General features: G+C 51.0%; 1 protein-coding gene across 1 annotated transcript in view; it reads left to right on the forward strand.

The window, feature by feature from the left end:
- The window catches only part of Rilpl1 (Rab interacting lysosomal protein like 1), a 37,484-nt gene that overhangs the window by 2,022 nt on the left and 14,016 nt on the right, over positions 1–21,446 (forward strand). The window contains exons 2-4 of the mRNA XM_032886882.1: positions 7,969–8,119; positions 12,934–13,052; positions 13,733–13,957. Coding sequence (XP_032742773.1) covers positions 7,969–8,119; positions 12,934–13,052; positions 13,733–13,957 — 495 coding nt within the window. The remainder of the gene's footprint in view (positions 1–7,968; positions 8,120–12,933; positions 13,053–13,732; positions 13,958–21,446) is intronic.

Raw genomic sequence — 21,446 nt, forward strand, 5'->3', positions numbered from 1 at the left:
CTCTCTGTGTCATGGTGTCCTCTGCTATTGTAGGGTAATCACCACGGTCTCCACCACCGTGTAGGAGAGGGGTGAGCATCAGGGGGTGACTGGATAGAGAGTCCTCGGAACAGCCCCTGGGGCCAGCAAGATGGCCCAGTGGGTAAATGAGTTTGTTGCCAGAGGCCCACAGTGTAAAGTCTAGAGTGGGGACATGAGATGCTCCAGAGGTCATTGGAGCCCCCACCTAGGCATTTCTAACTTCCCCTGCCCCCATATTCTACCTCCCCTAGAGGGCCTCCGGGAGGGAGGGCCCCACCGCTCTCCCGTGCTGAATCCATCCTACCCACAGGCTGGGCCTGGTCTCTGCCAGAGTCCCGCTGGCGCTATTCCGTGTCCCCTCCCAGCTCTTTATTTCTGCTGCGGCTGGGCTGGGCCATCACAGGTCACCAAGTCAGATGGAATTCTCAGCTTCTCATTGGCACTTGTTGCTTCAGAATGTCACCAGCTGCAGCCAGGAAGTAGGCACCACCAGCGTCTGTTTGTAAACAGCTCGGGTGGAATCCCTCCTTCCCCAGCCCGGGCCTGTCGGTGTGGCTTGAATACAAGGTCAGAACAGGCCCATCTGATCTCTTCTATAGCCAGAGGTTCTTCAAGCTACTCCCTCCCCCCTCACACTGGAAAAAAAAACCTCAGCACGCCTTTCATCTGTCTCCTGACTCTCCCTTCTCCTTCCCACTCCGTAAACACAGCCTCGGAAAGGCTGGCCTTCCTCAGACCTATTCCACTGGGCTCATCACTCTGCCCGAGACCACGGACCCATGGTTCTCTCTGATGATGCAATGTGTGCAGTCCTATGGACGTGCCTCGGTGTGCAAAGTGCTGTCCTGGGCGACATGGGCGGGACGCAGCTGGGGGAAACGGAGACCCATTCTCAAGTCAGGTAGCAGGTGGGCAGGAAGAGAGAGCAGGGGCCATCTGCCTGTGTGGAACACACAGTCTGTGTTGTTCACTCAGCAATTATACAGTTTTAAAACTGAGGATTCGGGGGCTGCAAAGATGGCTCAGTGGTTAAGAGCACCGACTGCTCTTCCAGAGGTCCTGAGTTCAATTCCCAGTAACCACACGGCGGCTCACAACCATCTGTAATGGGATCCGATGCCCTCTTCTGATGTCTGAAGACAGTCCCAGTATACTCATATAAATAAAGTGAATAAATAAATCTTTAAAAAAGAATTAAGACTGGAGATTCAACCTGGGGCCTTACTCATGCGTTAATTTTAACACAGAGAATAGAAGCCAGTACATCCGTTGTGCGTCCAGTCCGACATGGACTCGGCATACAGAAAATACTATTTCTCAGGCTCATTGTGACGTTTGTGACACTGCAGATCACATCCAGGGGCTCACACGTGCTAAACAGGAGCCCTGCCATCTCTTCGAATAAGAATTACTGAGTATTTATTATTTTCTATTTTGATTTATGTGTACAAGTGTTTTGCCTGCCTGGATGTCTGTATATCACATGCTTTGTGCTGCAGAGGCCTGAAGAGGGTGACAGGAGCTATTTAGATGGTTGTGAGCCAACCTGTGGGAGCTGAGAATTGGTTCTGTGCCCTCTAGAAGAACAACCAATATTCTTTATAACTGAACTGTCTCTCCAGACCCATTAACATTTTTTAACCTAATTTTTTTTTTTTGAGACAGGGTTTCTCTGTGTAGCCCTAGTTGTCTTGGAACGATTCTGCAGACCAGGCTAGACTTAAACTCAGAGATCCACCTGCCTCTGCTTCCCTGGGATTAAAGGCCTATGCCACCTTGCTTAGCCTATATACGATTTTTTTCTTTTTATGTGAAGAGGGCATCGGATCCCCATTACAGATGGTTGTGAGCCACCATATGGTTGCTGGGATTTGAACTCAGGACCTCTGGAAGAGCAGTCAGTGCTCTTAACCACTGAGCCATCTCTCCAGCCTCCTCCCCCCACTTTTATTTCATTTTTGTGAGTCAGGATCTGATGTATCCCAGGCCAGCATCAAACTTGGTATAAATCAGAGGATGACCTAGAACTTCTGATCCTCCCGCCTCTTACCCCCACGGTGCAAATACAGGTGTGGGGCACTGGACCTAGTTTATGCAGTGCTGGGAATAGAACCCAAGGCTTTGTGTGCCAGGCCAACCAAGCCTTGCTCAGTCAGTCAACGAGTTCTCCAGCAGCAGAGTGAGGATTAAAAAGAAAGAGACAGCTAGACCACACTGTAGCATGACCCCCAGCCAGATGTAAGGCTGGAAGGCGAATTTATTTTTTCCTAGTCCGCTTTTATACCGTTTTAATTGCATGCAAGTTTTTTTTTCTTTTCTTTTTTCGGAGCTGGGGACCAAACCCAGGGCCTTGCGCTTGCTAGGCAAGCGCTCTACCACTGAGCTAAATCCCCAACCCTGCATGCAAGTTTTAATTGCATGCAAGTTGTAGGGTCAGTTCTAGGTGAAGGGAACAAACAAGATAATAAGCAAAGTCCCATGATCACTGTTTCTAAGGGCTTTATAAGGATGACCAAGTTTATCTGAGCCTACTTCCCTGTCCTAAGCCAAAGTCATACTCTTGCCTGAAGCCTACTTCTTTGTTCCAGCCTAAAATCAGATTCCTCTCTGAGCTCACTTCCCTGTCCTGGCCCAAAGTCAAATTCCTGCCAAGCGGCCCCAAAAGCTCTCCACACCAGGCAAGCGCTCTGTCTACTGAGCCATATTTTATTAGTGAGTCCCTGGCAGTGACACACCTTTAATTCCAGAACTCGGGAAGGAAAGGCAGGCGGATCTCTGAGTTCAAGTCTAGCCTGATCTGTAGAATGAGTTCCAGGATAGCCTGGGCTACATGGAGAAACCCTGTTTAGAAAAAAAATTTTTTTTTTAATTTTTTTACGTATATTTAGTGAGGGGGCTACACACATGGAAATCAGAGGGCAAGTCATAGAAAACTACCACGTGGTTCCCCTTGTCAAGTCAGACCTTATGAGCCGATTTCGAGGGCCCTCATTCTTTTTGTTAACCACACATTCGAAATCCAACATGTATTTCCCCCGTACTAGCATGAGTGCATATATTTAAAAATAAACAGAGATGTCGGTCAATGTATGATTAAGTGCCGTGAAGGAAGTAAATCCGGGAGCTATGGAGGAGGCTGTCTAGAGGGAGGTCCTCAGGGAAGTTCCTGATGACACATTGCCTGAGCCGAGGGCTGGGTGAAGTGAGGAGTCAGCCACAGAGAGGTCTTGGAGGGGAGGCCTGTACCCACAAGCACACACACACACACACCTACACGTAATTAAAAATAAAGCCTAAGAAAGGGAAGGAGAGGGCTGGAGAGATGGCTCAGCGGTTAAATGCACCGACTGCTCTTCCAGAGGTCCTGAGTTCAAGTCCCAGCAACCACATGGTGGCTCACAACCATCTGTAATGAGATCTGATGCCCTCTTCTGGTGTGTCTGAAGACAGCTACAGTGTACTTATATATGATAAATAAATCTTAAAAAAAAAAAAGAAAAAAAGAAAGGGAAGGAGAAAAGAAGGGCTGGGGCACAGCCCAGTTGGTAGAGAGGTTACTAGCATATGTGGGGGTCCGGGTTCGAATCCCAGCAATGTAGAAACCGGACATGGGGAGCCTGCCTATAATCTTAGCGCTTGGAAGTAGAGGCAGGAGGATCAGGATGTCAAGGGCCAGCCTGCACTGCTTAGGGAGTGTGAGGGCAACCTGGGCTACACGAGAGGAAAACCAAAGCCAGTGGAGGCTAAAATTGGTATCCATCTCCTGTGGCTGCCGTAGGCGACAGCACTGGCTGCTCAAAGGGGGAGAGATGTGTTGTTCGCTGGGTAATTCAGACAGCGGGCATACACTAAGGTACAACGGAGCGAGGAACCACGGGTACAGATGCGCGACACAATGTGGGCAGGACTGGGTAATGCTGCAGAAGCCAGGAGTCAGAAATGGGTTACACGGGGTTGGGATTTAGCTCAGTGGTAGAGCACTTGCCTGTGCAAGCGCAAGGCCCTGGGTTGATCTCCAGCTCCAAAAAAAAAAAAAAAATGGGTTACACTCAGCAGCTGGACCTCAATGGTGCATTTGGCAGGCTGAGGCAGGAGGATGCCAACCTGGGCATCTCAGTGAGGCTCTGTCTTAAAAAGATACACAAAAAGGTGTGCCTTGACGAGGGGATGTACCTTGTATGAGGCCCTGGACTCTGCCGCCAGCACCAAAAACTGTAAGAATAAATAAAATCAAGGTGTCGGAGAGATTCCATTGGTTTAGATCCTCCTGCTTATGACCCTTTCCTTTGTGTTCAGTGCCAGCACATAGCATCTAGGCTTTAACCTGTGCCACATCCTCTCTTACTCTGACTCCACTGACATTTCACAAGGGCCCTATGAGCTCATAGACCCACCAGATCTCCCCGCAGTCAAAGTCCCTTTTGTTACAGAAGGTGGCATCGTTAGGTTCTGGGGACTGGCATGTGGCTGACCTTGTGGGGAGCATTGTACTTGTTTTGCTGGTTGCTCTTGATACCCACTTGGGCCACTCTGCGTCCAGCCTGTGCCAGCTGGTGGCAGAGGAAGGGTCTGGCTCAGTTTCCAGGCCACCCCTGTGTGTAGGAAGGTCCCCGACCATTCCTCCATCACGTCTCAGCCTAACTTGATACTTCAGCCCCTTTGGGGCTTTGAACCAGCTGTAGGTATACACAGCCATGGCCTTATTTCCTCGGGGCCACAGTTTCGTTGCAGAGTGGGATGGAGGAACTTCTCTACAAGATGAACAAGCGAGGGTAGTGCTGGATGTCCGGCCACCTGGCCAGCCTGTGACAGACTGTGGGAGGGGAAGGCTGGCCACATCCTGACTGTGCGGGTACATTCTGGGTGCCAAGTGCCAATTTAAACCCTTCCCATCCAGCTGCCTGTCTTTTCCTCCCAGCAGCCCTCAAAAAGACATACTGTTTTCATTTCTGGGGCTCCCAGGGTTTAAAGAACTCGCCCAAGATCAGCTATTTGTAATTCAAGCCTAGGTTGGCATGTCCCAGCCAATTTTTTTTTTTTTTTTTCGGAGCTGGGGACCGAACCCAGGGCCTTGCGTTTGCTAGGCAAGGGCTCTACCACTGAGCTAAATCCCCAACCCCTACCCAGCCAATTTATAATCCCAGCTCCTGGGGAGGCTGAGGCAGGAGAGTCAAAACCAGGCCTTCCTAGGCTATGGGGTGAGTTCAAGGCCAGCGTGGACAATTTAGTGAGACCATATCTGAAAATAGGGCTGCTGCAGATGTGGCTCAGTGGTAGCGCCCCTGACTAAAATCATCCAATGAGAGGCTGGGGGCGTGGCTCAGTGGTAGAGCCCTTCCTAGAATCCCACAACGAGGGGCTGGAGGTGTGACTCAGTGGTAGAGCACCTGCCTAGAATCCTCCAGTGAGCGGCTGGGGCATGGCTCAAGTGGTAGAGCCCGTGTCTAGAATCCCTCAGTGAGAGGCTGGGGGCGTGGCTCAGTGGTAGAGCCCTAATCCTCCAATGAGAGGCTGGGGGCGTGGCTCAGTGGTAGAGCCCTAATCCTCCAATGAGAGGCTGGGGGCGTGGCTCAGTGGTAGAGCACTTGTCTAGAATGTATGAAACCCTTGGGTCCATTCCTAGCATCTCAGACAAGCAAGTTTGTGTTGACGGGATGCAGATTTGACCCTTCAGCTTGGGTTGTATCTAAGCCACAGCCTTGGTGCCTCCCAACCTCATGCACGCATGAGCGCGGGGGTTACATGTTCACAGTTGTACAGACAGTGCCGCAGTAAAATTGATAGCGATTGCCTTCAAAGAGGAACACACTCCCGGTGTCCCTCAGCTCCAGCCAGATGCCCCAGGTTACCTTTCTCTGTGTGCATTTGCCTGTTGGGACATTTCATAGGAATGGCATTGCGGACTGTGTGATCCTCTGTACATGGCGTCTCTTCTTAGCTGAGGCTAGCCTTAGCAACATTTCATTACATTTTTTTTTTTTTTTGGTTCTTTTTTTCGGAGCTGGGGACCGAACCCAGGGCCTTGCGCTTCCTAGGCAAGCGCTCTACCACTGAGCTAAATCCCCAACCCCCATTTCATTACATTTTACGTGCAGGTGATAACCCATTGTAGGGATAAGTTGACTATTTACACCTTCCTGGGATGGTAGATGCTACCTCTATTCTTTCTGCTATAAGCAACATTGCTATAGACCTTTGTGTGTATACAGTCTCACGTGGGGTGAGGCATAGCCCAGGCTGGCCCCTAACTCACCACAAGCCTCCAGCTTCAGCTTCCTGAATGTTGGGATCACCGATGTGTGGTGTCACTCCCAGCTTGGGCAAGTGTGTTTGCATCTCATGAGAACATCTGAGGTTAGAGTTACCGTGTCTGGGGAGATCTGCGTCACCCTCCACACTGCTCCGCAGAATGCCACAGGGCTGAATATTGCCAGCTCTGGCCCCTACCCGTTGGTCACTTCTTGTTTATTAGAGGCAAAGTCTCACTTGCCTGACTCACATCAAATTTCTCCCTCCTCCACCTTCTGAGCGCTGGGATTAGAGTTGTGTATAGACCCCATGTCTGGCACTTAAAATACTTTTTAAAAGAAAATTTTTGTTTCCATTTATTTGGGAAGGTTGGAGAATGGCTTGGTAGGCAAGAACACTTAACTTTCCTTGCAGAGGACCCCAAGTTCGGTTCCCAGCACCCACATGGTTGCGCACAACTGCCTGCACCCCCAGTTCCAGAAGCCATCTTCTGGCTTCTTTGGGTACTGCATGTAGTGCGCATATGTGCAGAACACGCATGTGTAGTAAAACAAGTAATTTCTTTTTTTATTTTATTTTATTTTTTTGGTTCTTTTTTTCGGAGCTGGGGACCGAACCCAGGGCCTTGCGCTGGCTAGGCAAGCGTTCTACCACTGAGCTAAATCCCCAACCCACAAGTAATTTCTTTAAAGATTCATTTTATAGTCTTAATATTTCTTATTACTATTCTTAATATTTGGAGACGGAGTCTTACCATGTAACCTTAGCTGGCCTGGAACTCGCTCTGTAGACCAGGCTGGCCTCAAATTAATAGAGATTTGTCTGCCTCTACCTTCTAATACCTTCTAAGTGTTGGGATTAAAGAACCACATCTGGCCCTGTTTTTATTCTTTTTAAGTGTGTGTGTGTGTGTGCGTGTGTGTTCATGAATGAAGATGCCTGTGCCGGCCCAAAAAAGGAACCAAATTTGCATCCTCCATTAGAGCAACGCCCACTCTTAACCTCGGTCCCGTTTGAAATTTCATAGAATTTTTTTTTCTGAGATTTTTTTTTCCCTATAGCCTATGCTGACCTCTAACTTGAAGACATCTGTCTCAGCTACCATGCACAGCAAATACTGTTAACGGACTAATCTCACGGTTCTCTCACAAGCCGTTTAAATTTAGAGGTTTTTTGTTTTGTTTTGTTTTTTTTGTTTTTTTGTTTTTTTTCCCGGAGCTGGGGACCGAACCCAGGGCCTTGCGCTTGCTAGGCAAGCGCTCTACCACTGAGCTAAATCCCCAACCCTAATTTAGAGGTTTTGTTTCCCTTACAGAGGGAAACTGAGACTCTGAGTGGTTACAAGAGCTGCTCAGGCTGCCTCGGGCAGATGTCCTAGAGAGCAGAGGATCCCTGGGGCTGTGGCCCTGTCACATCACGGAGGGTCTCTGCAGCCTCTCTGTGCCCTGAAGAGGTGATTGGGTACACAAGACTCTCTAACAAGGGATGGCTTATCCAAACAGCTGGGCTAGGCTCAAGACCTCAGTGTACACATCAGCAGAAGAGGCCCTCCTGGCTCTGTGCGTCACCTGCCAGAGACCCCCTTCTCTTGGAGGAAGGGGGTGGCTCGGAATGCCAGAAACCGAGCAGTTCTCCAGATGGTCTGGTGAGATCCTGGTGGCTCTGATCCTGGTGTGACCCTTGCTTTCCCCCCTACAGGAGCTGGAATTGGTGGAGGATGTGTGGCGGGGAGAGGCACAGGACCTCCTGTCCCAGATTGCCCAGCTGCAGGAGGAGAATAAGCAGCTGATGACCAACCTCAACCACAAGGATGTGGGCTTCTCCGAGGAGGAGTTACAGAAGCACGAAGGTGAGGCATGCCATCCCATAGGTCCCTGTGACCACTCAGAGGCCGCTGCCCTGGTGTTGCTGTCTTTGGCTCCTGTGGTCAGGTGGATTCACATCTTGACTCTCCCAGGGGAGAAATGACTTTGGAGGTCCAGTTCACCGATGTTGATGTCAACTCAATTTAGACGTCATGGTTTCCCACTGTTTCCTCTGGGCCCTGGGACACATTGGACGAGCCAGACTGTGGCCACTTGAAACTCTCTTTTAATACAGAGTGGGCAGGCAGGAGATAGGGGAATAGAAAATAGATGTTTTCCTTTGATTGATGGCAACTGACACTATGTAAGGGCTGAGATGGGGGCATAGGTCACTTTACGTCCAATCATCAGGGTGGACACCATTAACCCCTAACAAAATACTATGTTGAGTCCCGCTAGTGCCATGAACAGGCGGTACATCCCAAAGCCCTGGGGTATAAATGTTTGAGGGAATCCTGGAAGGCCAGGGTAAGAAGATGGTCGAGGCCGAGAGTGGCTGGCGATGATGTCAGAGGAGACCAGGGGGTCAGATCACCTGGCATCCTAGGGCAAGGTTGGGATTGTTCTCTGTGTGTTGGAAGAGGATTTGAGGCATTGGCCACAGGACAGGGTGACTAGCAAGACACTGGGGACAGCGATTCTGATTCGATCGGCACTGAGGCTGTCAACTGTCGTCTGTCCGGTAAACAGCGCCTGGGGCCTTCATCCCTGACTCTGCTAGGGCTGGGAAAGGAAGAATAGGTAGTGGTTGAGTTTGGTCTGATCCTTGTGAGCTCCGTCCAAGCAGCCATCCCTTGACATGCGTGTTTGCCTCTTGTAGCTGACACCAAGGAATCTAATCTCAGATATATTGATATATTTCTTTTGTCTTGTTTTTGAGACAGGGTCTCACTGTGTAGCCCTGTCTGGCTCTGGGATTTGCTAGTTGGACCAGGCTGGCCTTGAACTCACAGACCTCTGCCTCCTGAGTGCTGGGGTTAAAGGGAGTGCACCACTACACCTTTAAGCCTGAACAAGTCCCTGGCCCCACCCTCTGGTTTGATGGACAAGAGTGGATTTGGATGAAGGCCCTGTAGAATCTGTGGTTAGAGAGGATAAAGTCATGGGGCTGGGGATGCAGCTCAGTTGATGGAGTCCTTGCTTAGCATGCATGGGGTACTGAATTGGATCCTAGTCATGGCATACATCAAGCCTTGTCACACATGCCAGCCCGTGGGTGGCAAAGGCAGGTGGATCTCTGAGTTCGAGGCCAACCTGGTCTACAGAGCGAGTTCCAAGACAGCCAATATGTGTTGGAGGAGGAAAAAAGGAAAATAATGAAAGAATTTAAAAAGGAGAGACAAGGGCTCAGTGGACACAGCACTTGCTGCTATGTCTGACAGCATGGGTTTAACCCCTGGGTCCCACGCATGCACAGCACATGCGCACACACACACACACACACACACACACACACACACACACACACACACACACACACACACACAAATGTAATAACATTCCAAACAAATGAAGAAATAAGGTACTGGTAGAGACTGAAGGGACCAAAAACAAAAACAAAAAGAACAACCCCAAAACACCCAACCCTCAGGTGAATGCCCATCTGGAATTCTCTTTTAGGTGTTCTTTGTGCGATGTATTTGATGGCTTTAGAAAGCAGCGTGCTACAGTGCTGTGTGTTTTGACGGACTCACAAGACCGTTGTGTACCTTGGTTGCCCAGTTTGAATGGAAAAAAGCAGCAGTGGTCCCTCTCCCATCAGTGTGTCTGGCATCTTAGTTTTGTACATTCTGGATCTGTCTGTCTCTTTTCACTGCTGTGTACTATTCCATTGCATGGATGGACCATGTCTGTCATTACCCATAATTGGGGCTTCATGGTTGCATCCACTTTTTGGCTTCTGGGAACATCCTTTCAGTGTTTGTGGGGAGGCCTGTTTTCAGCTCTATGGGGTCCACATGGGGAGGCCTTTCGGTGTTTATGGGGTCCACGTCTAGGAATGGAATTGTGGGATCATTTTATTTAGGGAAATCTTGGTATAGCCTATGAGGCCTCCTGGGGTGATCTGGGAAACCCACTGCCCATTCTAGCTCTGAGCAGCTTTTCCTGAGGTCCCTTCCCTCTGGGAATGTGGCTCTGCCCTTCCCCAATCCCTGCTGACCAGTGTGGACCGGTATAAGGCGTATGCACTTAACCCTGAGTGTGCTCAGCTTCCACGGGACCAGCTGGAGGAGCTGCGTTCTCCACGCCGCAGCGTCCCCCGCCCGAGCCAAGAGCCAGGCAGATGCCAGACTGCCTTCGAGGTTATTTTTATTTTGTGGGGAAACCATGGGAACACACCAGGGACCATGTGTTCCCCACCTACTAGAGGAACAGGCATGGGGCAGGCAGTACCCTGGGAGAAAGAGGTTGGCTCTGGTGACCTTGAGAACCAGTCAAGAGTGCCACCGTGCAGGGCTAGGGTCAAGGGGCATAGGAAGGCTCAGGGTCAGGGGTCAGATTTCTGTGGAGGTAAGCTAGGGGGAGGAGGGTTGTTCAGAAGTACCCACCCTACGTGGACTACCAGATTCCTGAATATGGACAGATGCTGTGTCCCGGTCTCTTCTGTCTCACCACAGAAGCCTTCAGATTAAAAATCCCCTCTGGTAGTCAAGCGGTGGTGTTGCCAGCTTTTAATCCCTGTACTCCGGAGGTAGAGACATGGGGATCTCTTTGAGTTCGAGGCCAACCTGTATTACAGAGCTAGTTCCAGGATAGTCAGGGCTGTCAGAGACATCGTGTCTCAAAAAAACAAAAATAAATAAATAAATAAATAAATAAATAAATAAATAAATAAATAATCTCCTTTGGGATCTGTCCAGCTAGAGAGCTGTCAGCACACAGGGCTGTGAACTGACGATGTCCAGGCATTGCAAAGGGCTGAAGAGGGGAGGGGTAAATTTTGTCACCAGAAACAGAGCAGAGCTGACCATATGGTCATTTTGTTTCTTTGAGGTTTTCTTTATTTTATTTTATGCCTGTATATATGTCTGGGCACCATATGTGTGTCTAAAGCGCCCATGTGCATCTACATGGAGGTCAGGGTGGACTTTGAGAAATCGGGTCTTGAGTTCTGCTCTTGGAGACCAGAACTTTCTCCTTTCTGCTGCTGTGGTGTAGTTCAGGTTCCCTGGTCCTCAAGTGTCCAGGCAAGTTCTCGCCTCCCGTCTCTTTGTGGGGATGCTGGAATTACAGATGTGTACTGGTGGTACAGATGTGGACCACCGCATGTGGCTTTTCTACATGGGTTTGGGGATGGAGTTCACATTCCCAGATTTGCTAAACAAGCTTTTTAACCTTCTTAGTCATTCTACGGACCTTTGGGGGGATAATATGAGGACAGGGTCTTGCTAGGTAGCCCAGGCTGGCCTCACACTTGTATCAACCCTCCTGCCTCTGTCTCTACAGTGCTAGGATTGCAGGTGTGTACCACCACCCTTTGCTAGAGTTAGGGTTGTGAACAATTTTCAAATTGTTTTCGGCTCTTGTGTATACGTGCTTGAGTTTGTGTGCGTGTCTTTCGTTTCTCTTCCACTTTGTACACTGAGGGAGGCTCTCTCCATCAGACCACAGAGCTCATGGAGATGGTTGGCCTTGATCCTCTGCTTCTCTGTTTTTTTTTTTTTTTTTTTTTCGGAGCTGGGGACCGAACTTAGGCCTTGCGCTTGCTAGGCAAGCGCCTACCACTGAGCTAAATCCCAACCCCGCTTCTCTGTCTCCTCAGGCTGGAATGTCACTCAAGGCACCACGCCCACCCAGCGTCTCAGTGGCTTCCAGAGATCCGAACTCTCAACTCCTGTTTAGACACTGAGCTTTCTCAGCAGGCCTGGTTTCTGATTTTTATTTTTATTTTTATTATTTTAGAGCAAGGGTAGGGGTGGTGGCAAGGTCTCACTATGGTTCTGGCTAACCTGGACCTCGCTGTGTAGACCAAGCCACCCTTGAACCACGGAGGTCCAATTGCCTCTGCCTTTGCCTCTGGAGTGCTGGGATTGAAGGTCTATGCTGCTAGACCTGGCTCACCAAATATCCTTTTTATTTTAGACAGGGTCTCTCTATGTAGCCCGAAATGGCCTCGAACTCACCATGTAGACCAGGCTGGCTTCGAACTCATAGAGTTCTCCAGAGTCTGGGACTAAAGGCATGCACCATTACACCCTGCTTTCAACAAATGCCTGAAAGGCACCATATGTGTGGGAAGTAGGGTGCTTAGCACATCCACTGCCCCCATTAATGGTCTCCTGGGATAGTGGAGGGAAGTTGTCCTGGATGTCCACCAAGTGCTGTGTTCTGGCGGTGGTGGTGACAGTGGTGGGCGTGTGCACACATACATACATGCATGCATGCATGTGTTACCTCCACCCATCCTCCAGTCTGCCCTGGGTAGGCGCACCTACCATCCCATTTTATGAATTTGGAAACAGAGACAGAAGAGAGCTCAGAGCCACACAGCCAAGTGTGGCTTTACAGGGTTAGTATGACCTTTGGAGGCCACCCTCTGGGTCACTGTGTGAGATCATGTCTGTCATGATATACAGCAAAGGGGGGAGCTATCATGCAGAGGGGACCAACAAGATAAGTCTTACATGCGGTGATCCAAAGGAGGTCAGATGGGAAAAGCTTCAGGCAGTGGGAAGAGAGGGGGGGAGAGCCGGTGCTTGACAGAAGCAGTCACGGGGTGTGTGCAGGGGACGTGGGAGGCTTGGGGGGAGTGTGACGCTGGGGAAGTCGCTCACCCGCCAATCTCCACTTCACCCAGGTATGTCGGAGCGTGAGCGGCAGGTGATGAAAAGGCTGAAGGAGGTGGTGGACAAGCAGAGGGATGAGATCCGAGCCAAAGACAGGGAGCTGGTCCTGAAGAATGAGGACGTCGAGGCCGTAAGTGACCAGCGCTCATCTGAGTCCACTCTCCTACTTCATGGCCCCCCGCTGAGAGCCAGAGTCTTCCATTCTTTTTTTTTTTTTTTTTTTTTTTTTTTAGATTTATTTATTTATTATATATAAGTACACTATAGCTGTCTTCAGATACACCAGAAGAGGGCATCAGATCTCTTTACAGATGGTTGTGAGCCACCATGTGGTTGCTGGGAATTGAACTCATGACCTCTGGAAGAGCAGTCGGGTGCTCTTAACCGCTGAGCCATCTCTCCAGCCCCGAGTCTTCCATTCTTAATTGCACGGAAGGGGGGCTCCGTGGTTAAGAGTGCCTGCTGCTCAGGGGTTGGGGATTTAGCTCAGTGGTAGAGCACTTGCATAGCAAGCGCAAGGCCCTGGGTTCGGTCCCCAGCTCCGAAAAAAAAAGAAAAAAAAATTGCAACTCCAGTCTCAGGAGATCTGATACCTTCTTCTGGCACCAGGCGCACGTGTGGTGCACAGAGGCACACGGGCAAACATGCATGCACATGCACACGCACACACAAAAGCCCATCTGTTTATCTTTCCTTATCGATAGTCATAAAAACACAGTCACAAAAATAAAAACGAAATCGGAAGATATTTGTACACAACCTGTTTCACTCTACACGGCAGCCTCACCGGATGCCTCTCTCTCTCTCCAGCTGCAGCAGCAGCAGACGAGGCTAATGAAGATCAACCATGACCTTCGGCACAGGGTCACCGTGGTGGAGGCCCAGGGGAAGGCTCTGATTGAGCAGAAGGTGGAACTTGAAGCAGATCTGCAGACCAAGGAGCAGGAGATGGGCAGCCTGCGGGCAGAACTCGGGAAGCTTCGGGAGAGGCTGCAGGGCGAACACAGCCAGAATGGGGAGGAAGAGGAGGCTGAGGTGAGCCGAAAGTGGGTGTTGCGGTGGTGTGGGAACCCAAGTCGTGGGCCAGCACCGGGCTGTCGCGTGGTTTCTTTAGAAAGAAAGCACAGGAATAGCATAAGAAGGTGTTTTGTGGGGACATGGAGCTACTCCGACCGTTGGCAGCAGGTGATTGTGATTTGTCTCATGCTCTAGAAGAGGCATAGTTGGCCAGCAGCAGATCGTTTCTGAGGGTGTATGAATACGAGAGGCCTGAGAGGTGGGCTCAGTGATTTGTTACAGGAGGTTGGCTGTGGTTTGTAGTTATGCTCAACAAGAAGAAAGAAATTAGATTCAGGGATCTCTCTCTCCCCTCTTTATCCTTTCTGTCTTATCGAGTTAATGGGGCGAAACGTGGCAGGGCAGGGGAACAGAGAGTGGGAGAAAGAACCAGAAAGAACCAGGCAGGCAGAATTGCCTTGTTTTTCCCACTGTACCTAAGAGGGTAGGAGGCACAGAATGAGAGAGAGGGAGAGAAGGAGACACTGGACTGAGGACACACAACTGGGCATGGGCACAGTTGGGCCAGAAGCCTGGGTCTCCAGCATTCCAAAGGCCATGCAATTCAGTGGTGGTTACTGAACTTCATTCATTCATTCATTCATTCATTCATTCTAGTGACTGTTGACTGTGTAACAGACACAGAGGATGGGGTGGTGTCTTAGGGTCTCTATTCCTGCACAAACATCATGACCAAGAAGCAAGTTGGGAAGGAGTTTATCAGCTTACACTTCCACACTGTTCATCACCAAAGGAAGTCAGGACTGGAACTCACACAGGACAGGAAGCAGGAGCTGATGCAGAGGCCACGGATGGATGTTACTTACTGGCTTGTTCCCCCTGGCTTGCCCAGCTTGCTCTCTTATAGAACCCAAGACCACCAGCCCAGGGATGGCACCACCCACAATGGGCTGGGTCCTCCCCCACTTGATCACTGGTTGAGAAAATACCTTACAGCTGGGTCTCATGGAAGCATTTCCTCATGGGAGGTGCCTTTCTCTGTGATAACTCCAGCTTGTGTCAAGTTGACACACAAAACCAGTCAGTTCAGATGGTAAGAACTGTCCAGCCCTGGTTGTGTCCCATGGTATGTATGTTTAGTAATCACAGTCTGGAAGTTCCGAACTGTTACCCAGGAGAACTAACATACGTCCATGTAAAGCCTGTACAGGGCGCTGGAGAAAGGGCTCAGCAGTTCAGAGAACCTGTTGTACTTCCAAAGGACCCTGGTTCAGTCCCTGGGAGGCTCACAACTGCCTGTAACTCCAGCTCCAGGGCATCTGTTGCCCTCTTCTGGCCTCCATGAGAAACTGTGCCCACGTACTCACATTCAGACACACACATACACATTTTAAAAAAATAAAGCCTGGACAAGCTGGCGTGATGGGTCACCCCGGTAACCCCAGCGTTCAGGAAGGTGAGGTTGGAGAGGATCGGGAGTTTAAGGTCATCCTTGACCCCATAGCAAATCCTAGACTAAGCTGAGCTGCGTAAGACCCTGCCTCAAAAGCAAACATAAAGCCCAGTAAGGAAAGCTACGTAGACGTCCACGTTAGCGTTAGTCATAAGATCTGAGATAGAGAGGGCAGACACCCAATTAGGAAGTGAATAGGGAACGTGGTCACACATAATCCGCATAGTGGAATATGACTCAGCCCTGAAAAAGACTGAGTCATGAACACATGCTACCCAATAGGTGAAGCTTGAGGAATTCATGATGAGTGTGAGTAGCCAGACACGGAAAGCCATATGCTGTGTGACTTCATCTATCTGAGATGTCTGGATTGATCAGATCCAGGACAGAATGTAGATGGGAGGGGCGGGGACTAGGGTAGCGGTGAATGGTGAATGCACAAGGTTTCTTTGGAGATAAGGGAAATATTTCGGAATTAGGCGGCAGCGGCAGTGGTTGCACACCTTGGAACATTCTAGAAATCTCCTGACTATTCTTTAAAGGGGAGATGTTACGGTATGTGAATTACATGTGAATGATTTTAACATTTTTTTTAAGATTTATCTAATATATATATATATATATATATATATATATACTGTAGCTGTCTCCAGACACACCAGCAGAGGGCATCGGATCCCATTACCGATGGTTGCGAGCCACCTTGTGGTTACTGGGACTTGAACTTGGGACCTCGGGAAGAGCAGTCAGTGCTCTCAACCGCCGAGCCATCTCTCCAGCCCCGATTTTAACATTTTTTTAATGTTGTATGTGTGCGTGTGTATGTGGAGGTCAGGGGACAACTGTGGGATTCAGTTCCTTTTCTGTGTGGGCTCTCAGGATGGAACCCTGGGAGAGAGGAGTCTCTGTCCATCAGGAGAAGTAAATGGGTTGGTTTCTGAGCCATGCTCAGGGGGCTTTTCCAGGGGGCTGGGGGTGATTGGAAGAATGAGTAAGGGTAAAGGGGAGTGAGTTCCAGGTGGGAAGAGTGACCTGTGCAAAGGCCCTGTGGCAGGTGGAGCCTCAGGGCAATCAAGGTGAGGTGGCTGGTGTGCAGTGAGTGACAGGGAGAGGCTGTGAGGTGCAGGTAGAAGCTGGGAGTCAGGCCCATAGGCTCCTAAGGGAGAGGAGTTGAAGGATTGGCAGGTGCTGTGGTAGGGGTGGGGCTCATAGCTGGGAAGGACTGAGCCCTAGCATAGCCACTGGGTAGGGGAGACATTGTCCTCACCAGTGTCTCTCAGGAAGAGCTGGTGGCCAGGGCTTCCGCCAAGATCCCCGCTTGAGAGGTGACCCCTGAGGCAGTGATGAGACAGGGAAGCCAGAAGCCTGATGTCAGAAGCCCACACCACAGGCTGAGGAAGTTCGAAAAGTACCCAAAACCTCCCAGAGCTGCCTTTCCACAGGGTGACACTGCCCTGGAGTGGCTAAGGGACACTGGGGGTGTGAGCCCCACATGCCCACCGGATGCCAACAAGAAGGCAGCTGCTGGGAGCACTGGAGACCTCTGTTTAAGGGACAGAGTGGTCAGGAGGCCCAGGGCCAGGAGGAAGGTGTAGAGGGGTTGACACCCAGATAGTCCCCAGGGGACCTCAGGAACCCCAGGGGACCTCAGGAACCCCAGGGACAGGCCAACAGCTGGTGGGGCTTCTGCAGCTGGCGGGGGTGGGGTCAGGAAGGAGAAGCTTGCATTTCCATAGGTAGAGAGTGAGACCCCAGTGGACCCAGGAACAGTTGGGGAGTGCATTTTCTTCTCTTGGGCATACACTGACTGTTTCAGGTTCACACACACGGCCGGTTAACCTGCGAAGCTGATGAACTTACGGGAAACCGAGCTTCAGCCTGGGCAGCTCTTGCCTCATGGCTGAATCTGGGCCAGTTGCTTCTAAAGGGCCAGAATCCTGGGAGAGAAGGAAGGAAGAAGCCATCTTTTTGAGGAATCAGTTAGGACACAGCTTCAGGTACAGCCTCAGGTACTCGGAGGATGGCAGTAGGAACTCGACTCAGGCCTTTTTGGTTTTATTGCCTCTAATTGGTATCATTTTCGGGTGGGCTCTTGCCGCGGCATGGTCCCTAATGACAGCCTGCTGAGCCCTCCTGAGGTACCTGATTGCCAGAGAAGGGTCTGCAAGCCAGGTGGGTGCCAAGCGGAACTACGGAAACTCAGGAATTTGGATGGATAGGCTGGGGTCACAACCGCTCTCTAGAGCACAAGTGAACACCCCGAGAGCCGCCGCAGAAATGCTCGAGGGTCCCATGACAGGGCTTCTGGTGGTGTGGCGAGCCCTGGGGTTGTATGGAGGATAATGTAGAAGGGGAAGTGAGGTGTGGCGGGTACCAACGACTCTGCGATAATGCAGGCCATAGTAGGGGAGCAGGTACATGCCCAAGCCAGAGCCGCCAGGCTGCAGTCCCATCATGGGTTGGGCTCGGGGTAACTATGCTATACCCTGGCCCTGAGAACTCAAGCTTCTATGCTTAGGACCAGGCAGGGCCGGTCTAAAGCTGGATCTCTGAGGACATAACCCTGAGGCCCATGTGATGCCCAGCCCTGCTCCAGGTACCTCCCTTAAGGAGGACAAGGACATTTTGCACCAGCTGGCTGCACGGGCTGGTGTTACCTTTCCTTTCTGGCAGCCGAGGAATGGAGAAGCGATGAGGAGAAGAACTGGGGAGGGAGATGGCAGTCGATAAAGGGATACAAGGACCCGAGTTTGGAGACCTGAATTTGGATCCCCAACACAGACATAGAAGAAGCCCAGCGGGGCTTACGCCTATGATCCCAGCACTAGGGGCAAGGGCCAGGGGTGTCTCAGGCCTTCCATAACTAGCCAGTCTTGCAGAATTGCTGAGCTAAACGGATAAAACGGAGAGCGATTGAGGAAGACACCTGATGTCAACATCTGGCCTCTCCGTCGTATGCACAGGAATAGAAAAATAGAAAGAAACGAGGTGTAAAGTCAGGCTGCCCGCATCCTGGATCGCTCCGCCCGATTGGCCTCAGAGCTGTGTGAGGTCCAGGGTGTTTGTTCATCAAACGGGAGTGCAGCAGGGTTGCATGAGACCTGGGGCTTCTGGCAATCGCGGGGGACAGCCCTGAGCCAGTGGTTCAGAATGTTATGCAGCCCAAGTGGAGTCATGGGGTGGGGGGGACAGTGGAGCAGAGAGGTGTGGCTGGCTGGCTCTCGTGCTTCCAGAAGGTTCTCGGAAGCACTCATGCTCCGTGGCAGAGTGTTTGCCCCTGCACTGGGAGGAGGGGAGGTGGGGACAGGTCGGGTGGGCAGGTTTCCAGTGGAATGTGGAACAAGCTATTCCAGGCAGGGAACAGCCGGGAGCCGGGCTGGGGAAGGCAGCATGTGGCTGTGTGGGGTTCAATCCTAGGGCAGGGCTCAAGCATTCTGATGGGAGCCATAGAGGAATCTGGAGCTGGAATGGAAACACTAACCCCCACCCACCCCACCCCACCCCACCCCACCATGCTGGTTTTGTGAGACCGGCCCTTTCCACATATACCTAGCTGTCTTGAAACTCACTATGTAGACCAGGCTGGCTCTAAACTCACAGAGATCCACTTGTCTCTGCTCCCCGTGGGGCTAGGGTTAAAGGTGTGTGCCACCATGCCTGGCTAAGGAAGTCATGCTTGGTATTTCCTTAGTAGCCTGGTTTTCTCTCGTTTATCCAAGCCTCTGTGTCCTTTTGTGGTTGGTTGGTTGGTTGGTTTGTTCGTTTGTTTTGTGACAAGGTTGCATGTGGCCCAAGCTGGTCAGTATCCAGGGATAACCCAGAACTCATGGTCCTCCTGCCTCTGCTTCTCCTATGCCAGGATTATAGTGTGTAAACCCCACCTGGTTTAGGCAAACAACGGGCATCGAACCCAGGGCCTGGGGTGTCTGTGCGCGCGCTCTCTCACTCTCGAAGTCGCTCTACCCACTAAGCTGTATCCTTAGCTCCTTCATGGTGTTTTTGAGGTAAGGCCTCACAGTGTAGCCCAGGCTGGCCTCGAAACTCCACACCCAGCTCTCACATTGACCTTCAGTTTTACCTCCAGCAGACGAGATCCCGCTGTGGAGTTTTACATAAGACTTTGAGAGGTAGAATTCAGGAAGCACAGAGTTCGGCTGTCTGCAGTGTCTGGTGAAGAGAGATATACCAGAGTCTGGGCTCCCGCGCCAGTGCTGTGAAATAAATCATGAGTGACATCTGGTTAGTTTCTAGGAAGCAGGTCTTCAGATACAATCGTGGTGTCCAAAGGTCTGGTGGTGCAGCCTGAAGCCCCGGCACTTGGCCTATGGAATGTATTCAGGTCCCTCAGTAGCAACATTTCTAGTTCGAGGCCAGCTTGGGCTACACAGGGAGACTGTCTCTCTACAACAACAAAGGCAGAAAATCCCACAATCCCCTAAGGGCCTGATAGTTGGCTCGAGCCAGGGTTTAGGTCCTGGATCACCGGTTCCAATTGCTCTGAGCTGTGGTCACCAGGCTCCATTGATCCCACAGCAAGCCTTCCCGGGAGGTTAGGCCTCAGGCTAGAGGCCCTGACCTGACCAGAGATGCTGTTCCTGGGGCCTCCAGGCATCTCCTGGCACCTGTGTCCAGAGCGCCCCCAAGGGAGCAGCTTATCTGAGATAACCTGAGCCACCCTGTGGTCCCTCGGGGAATGAGTGTAGAAGAGCCTCCGATTGGCACGATGACTAGCGGGACGGTCCTTGCCCTGGCTGCCCACTGGCTAATGGAACCCCAGGTTCTCCCCACACTCCAGTTTATGAATACTCAGAGGCAAAACTGCCATGCGCTGGCTAAGACTAGCCTAAGTTTTATGGTGATTGATCCTCCCTACCACAAAAAAACCAATCTGGCTCCAGACCAGAGAGCACCCTCTGTGTCTTTTCTTGAAGATGTATTGTTTATTTATTATGGCTGTTTGGTCTGCATACCAGAAGAGGGCATGAGATCCCATGAGACTACACTTATAGACAGTTGGGAGCTGCCCTGTGGGTGCTGGGAATGTAATCCAGAACTTCTGGAAGAGGTTAACCGCTGAGCCATCTCTCAGCCACCTGAACACAGCCACCACGGGGGGAGCCGAGGCACCCGGAATGTTCATGATGGAAGATACTTTACAAGTATTACCAGGTTCCCTGGGGCATGATGGTATCACACTTGCAAACGGAGCACTAAGGAAGCTAAGGCGGGAGGGTTTGGAATTCGAGTCTCCAGATCTTAAAACTGTGGACAACTAATTCAGTAGATGTTTTTGTGGCACAGCGGGGACTCTAGCCACATGTGGGGAACGCTGTGGCCCAAGGTTCTTTAGTCTAGAACTTTGGGTCCCTACCATCGATGCTGAGAGTTGGTGGGAAACTCCTACACATGCAGCAGCACCCTATGCATAGGAGCCCCTCTCTCCACCCTCACTTATTGGTGTATTTGTGTGTATGTCTCTTGGTCCTGCTCTTCAGTCCGCGTCTGTTCCCAGAGTTCAGTGACAGCAAGGCACAGAGTGCTTAGTAAAATGCTGGATGCCCTTTAAGGAAGGACACTGAGTAGGTGGCCAGTCCCTGCTGGTGCAGCCTCAGTAGTCACTGGTAATACTAGATAGAGGTTTGCCTCACGGTAGAACATTATGCAACCATGAAAAAAAAAAAATAAAGCTTTGACAGAGGCTGCAGCAGGCTGGGCGGAAAGTCAAACCCTGTGGGGTAGCCTCGCTGGGAAGAGAATCACCGGATTCTGAGTGGCCTGCGGGGACACAGGAGTCTTGTTTCTTCTCTTGCTTCCCAACCTCTTCCGCAATGGTTCTGGCTCCAACTCTAGGTGTGGGCAGAGCCTTCCCCACCCGCCTTGATCTTCCCTGCTGCTCAGCTGACCTGCCCGACAGGCGACAGACGGTGTTAGCTTTCTCTTCCCCAGAACAGCCTGTCCAGGACACATCTCAGCTTAGCCTACTGGAGTCCTTGGCCTCTGGGCGGTCATGAGCCGTGGCCTAGCTAGAGTCCCATTCTCCCTGTGGGGCTGAGA

This window comes from Rattus rattus, chromosome 16 (genome assembly GCF_011064425.1).
Source record: "Rattus rattus isolate New Zealand chromosome 16, Rrattus_CSIRO_v1, whole genome shotgun sequence".
NCBI classification, from domain to species: domain Eukaryota; kingdom Metazoa; phylum Chordata; class Mammalia; order Rodentia; family Muridae; genus Rattus; species Rattus rattus.